Genomic DNA, 4172 nt, shown 5'->3' with positions numbered 1-4172 from the left:
CTTAATTTAACAAGTGTAAGAACCACTACCCTAGGTTGAAGTGATAGTTTGTGTTCTTGTACTTTTTGAGATTATCCATGTAGTAATTTGTGGGTTTGTGATATGAAGAAATTAGACTTTCATGGTAATGATTTTTGATTATCACTTTATTTGTGAGCGAAATAGTAGAGATAACTATCAGTGTGTCTACTTTATCATATAGTATATTCATGCAATAAATACTTTATTGAAAGGCTACTATACATTAGATATTTTGCTAGGTCCCAGAGATACAAAATTGAGAAGACGTCATCCCAGTACTCCTTCTGTTCAAAGAGAGATGTGGAGACATACTGATAAACACTCAAAGTATTACATAAGGGCTATGAGAGAGTGGACATAGGATACTTTAGGAGCTGATAAGAAGGTGGAATCAGGTACAGGTGACTCCTTTCTTTCCTCATGTTTCTTCCTTCTTTCTGAAGAAATACTCGTTGGGCACTGAGTTGGGTGCTAGGGATAGAGTGGTAAACAGGGCAGTCATGGTCTCTGCTTTGAGTCCACACGGTTTTGAAACAGGGAGATGCCAGATTGTAAAAGGGAACCAGCATCCAGGGTACTACTGGAGTAGCAGGAACTAAGTTTCCTGGGGGAGATGATTTTTAAACTGTGAGTCTTGAGTAAGTTAACCATGTGTAGAAGTTGGGGGAATGATCTTACAGGTTGCAAAGACTCAGACATGGGAGACAGTATAGTGCTTTTAAGTTAAAACAAATTGTCTGGTGTCCTTGGAACGTGGGGTATGGTGGAGATAGATGAATCTGAAAGGGAGATTTAGGGGGAGTCCCAAAGGAATTTTGTGTTCTCTTTGCTATTAGAAAGGTATGTTTAAGGATTCATATACCAAATACATCTGGGAGTGCAGTGATTAAATTGAGACTCTAAGAACAAATAGGTGTGTGCTTACAGGGTTTGGAGGGCTGGGCAGAGAAATTCAGAGGCGGACAGGCATGGCAACATCTGCCATGTTCTGGTAATATAGGTCATTGTGGATCCTGGGAGCATAAAATGTGAGGTGAAGGGTAATGGAAGATGAGAGTGGGCAGTTAGGCAGTGAGAGGATCATGAAGGTTCATTTTGGCATGCACAAGGGAGTTTATGTTTTATGTTTTATTTGTAGGGAGCCACTAAAAATGTATCATACAATACCCATTCTAAAAATGAATTAAATATTAAGAAATCTAGAAAATGTTTCATATGGCAGCTTAATTCTATATTTTATCACATAATAATTAAAACTCCAAAATTAATAAATCCTTATTTTGTTTTATTTTTAAATTTTCAGATAGAAAATCCTCGATACCTGAGACAGAAGCCTATCCCAGTTTCTCTGGTATGTGAGAAATCCATTGGACTTTTTCTAGGGGCAGGTATTTTAAAATAAAATAATCACTAAGTTATTTATAGAAAATAATGCAGATATACATTAGGAAACATAATAGTTTTTGAATTTTATCACTCGGAAGTGATTTTTTCCTGCAGTGTTAGTACTATTTTGGTACGGGCCTCAGGCAATTTAGAATTTTTCTTTGGGGTTAAGGATAAACCAGATCTGAAAACATGTTAAATAACTCCTGTTCATTCAGCAGATGACACCGAAATTCAGCCTGAGAAAATCCAGCAGTTTCTATGATGATAATTTTCTCTCTCGAATACGTGAGAAAGAGGTAGGAATGAGATATTGGTGATAAACCCTTTGATAATACAGTTTTAATATTTTATATAATCTAGGTTTTCAGGTTTTAGTTAAAATAATGGTATATTCTAGGAAGAGGTTGCATTTGAAACAAATATAAAACGTGATGCATGGTAGGCAGGATTTGTCTGTTTTGTTTTTTGTTTTTGTTTTTGTTTTCCAGAGATAGAGTCTCTCTCTTTTGCCCGGCTGGAGTGCAGTGGTGTGATCAGAGCTCACTGGGATCAAGCAGTCCTCCCACCTCAGCCTCCTGAGTAGCCAGGACTACAGCTGTGCCACCACGTCCAGCTAATTAAAATATTTTTTTTTTGGTAGAGATGGGATCTTACTGTTTTTCCCAGGCTGGTCTTGAGCTGTTGGCCTCAAGTGATCCTCCTCCTGCCTTGACTTCTCAAAGCATTAGGATTACAGGCATGAGCCACCACACCTGAACAAAATTGTATATGTTTATTTTGTACAACATGATGTTTTGAAATATGTATACATTGTCAAATGGCTAAATTGAGCTTGATATATGAATCAACTCACGGACTTATCTTTTTTTTGTAATGAGAATACTTAAAATGTACTCTCATTGTGATTTTTGAAACACAATCCATTGTTATTAACTAAAGTCACTGTGCTGTACAATAGATCTCTAGAACTTATTTCTCTCATCTAACTTAAATTTTGTATCCTTTGACCAGTATCTCCCAACTCCACTCTTTGTCGCTTGGCCTCAACCACCATTTCTCTACTTTTGTGAGTTCACCTTTTTTAGAATCTACATATAAGTGAGATCATGTGGTATTTGCCTTCCTGTGCCTGGCTTATTTCACTTAACATCATGTTCTCTAGGTTCATCCATGTTGTACTAAATGACAAGATTTCCTTCTTTTTAAAAACGGAGTAACATTTCATTGTGTGTGTGTATGGCGGGGGGTATGTATGTGTGTATATATATCACATTTTCTTCATTTATTTGTTGATGGACACTTTATTCTATATCTTGGCTATTGCTGCAGTGAACATGGGGGTGCAGGTAGCTCTTCAATATACCAATTTCATTTCCTTTGGATTTATACCTAATAGTGAGATTGCTGGATCATATAGTAGTTCTATTTTTAATTTTTCAAGGAATCTTCATACTGTTTTTCTATAATGGCTGCACTAATTTACATTACTGCCAACACTGGGCAAGGTTTCTCTTTTCTCCACATCCCCTCCAATACTGATCTTTTTTCTTTTTGTTGATAGCCGTTCTAATAGGTGTGACGTGATATCTCAGTATTGTTTTAATCAGCATTTCTCTGATGGTTAGGAATGTTGGGCAGTTTTTCATATATCTGGTGGCTATTTGCATGTCTTCTTTTGAGAAATGTCTATTCAGATCCTTTGCCCATTTTAAAATCAGGTTATTAGTGTTCTTACCATTGAGTTGTTTCAGTTCCATATATATTTTGGATGTTAACCCCTTATTAGATATATGGCTTGCAAATATTTTTCTCATTGTGTAGGCTGTCTTTTTACTCTGATTGTTTCCTTTGCAGAAGCTTTTTAGTTTGATATAATCTCATGTGTCTATTTTTTCTTTTGTTGACTATGCTTTTCGGTTCATATCCAAAACATCATTGCCCAGAGCAATGTCATGGAGCTTTTCCCCTATTTCTCTTATAGTAGTTTTAAAATGTCAGATCTTACATTTCAGTCTCTGTTTTGAATTGGAGAGAAGGGTCTAATTTCATTCTTCTGCATGTTGGATATCCAGTTTTCCAAGCATCATTTATTGAAGAAATTGTCTTTCCCCATTGTGTGTTCTTGGCATCTTTGTCAAAAATCAGTTGACCTGGCCAAGCATGGTGGCTCATGCCTGTAATCGAGCACTTTGGGAGGCTGAGGTGGGCGGATCACTTGAGGTTAGGAGTTTGAGACCAGCCTGGCCAACATGGTGAAACCCCATCCCTACTGAAAATACGAAAATTAGCCGGGTGTGGTAGGGCATGCCTGTAATCCCAGCTACTCAGGAGGCTGACACAGGAGAATCGCTTGAACCTGGGAGGCAGAGGTTGCAGTGAGCCAAGATTGCGTCACCAAACTCCTGCCTGGGTGACAGAGCAAGACTCCATCTCAAAATAAATAAATAAATAAATAAATAAATAAATAAAAAATAAAAATCAGTTGACACTAAATGTATGGGTTTATTTCTGGGTTCTCTATTCTGTTTCATTATGTCTGTGTGTCTGGTTTATGCCAGTTTTTACTATGCTTTTTTGATTACTATAGCTTTATAGTGTATTTTGAAGTCAGGTAGTGTGATGCCTTCACCTTTGTTCATTTTGCTCAAAATTGCCTTGGGTATTCAGGGTCTTTTTGGTTTCATATAAATTTTAGGGTTTTCTTTATATCTGTGAAAAATGCCATTGGAATTTTGATAGGGATTGCATTAAATATATAGATT

At 36.8% G+C, this 4172-nt stretch overlaps 1 protein-coding gene across 3 annotated transcripts in view; it reads left to right on the top strand.

Moving 5' to 3' along the window:
* Nucleotides 1-1321: 1321 nt before the first annotated feature.
* The window catches only part of LOC116463810 (centrosomal protein of 112 kDa), a 390683-nt gene continuing 387832 nt past the window's right edge, over nucleotides 1322-4172 (top strand). For 2 of the 3 annotated variants that reach the window (XM_058434855.1, XM_058434856.1), the window contains exons 1-2: nucleotides 1322-1372; nucleotides 1629-1706. In XM_058434855.1, the coding sequence (XP_058290838.1) occupies nucleotides 1629-1706 (78 nt within the window). In that variant the 5' untranslated portion in view covers nucleotides 1322-1372. Of the gene's footprint in view, nucleotides 1373-1625; nucleotides 1707-4172 lie in introns of all 3 variants that reach the window. The other variant, XM_032147075.3, reaches the window with a different exon arrangement.

The sequence above is a fragment of the Hylobates moloch genome, unplaced genomic scaffold (assembly GCF_009828535.3).
Source record: "Hylobates moloch isolate HMO894 unplaced genomic scaffold, HMol_V3 SCAFFOLD_67, whole genome shotgun sequence".
NCBI classification, from domain to species: domain Eukaryota; kingdom Metazoa; phylum Chordata; class Mammalia; order Primates; family Hylobatidae; genus Hylobates; species Hylobates moloch.
Note: the sequence above shows the minus strand (reverse complement) of the source record. Positions and strands in the feature narration are given on the sequence as shown.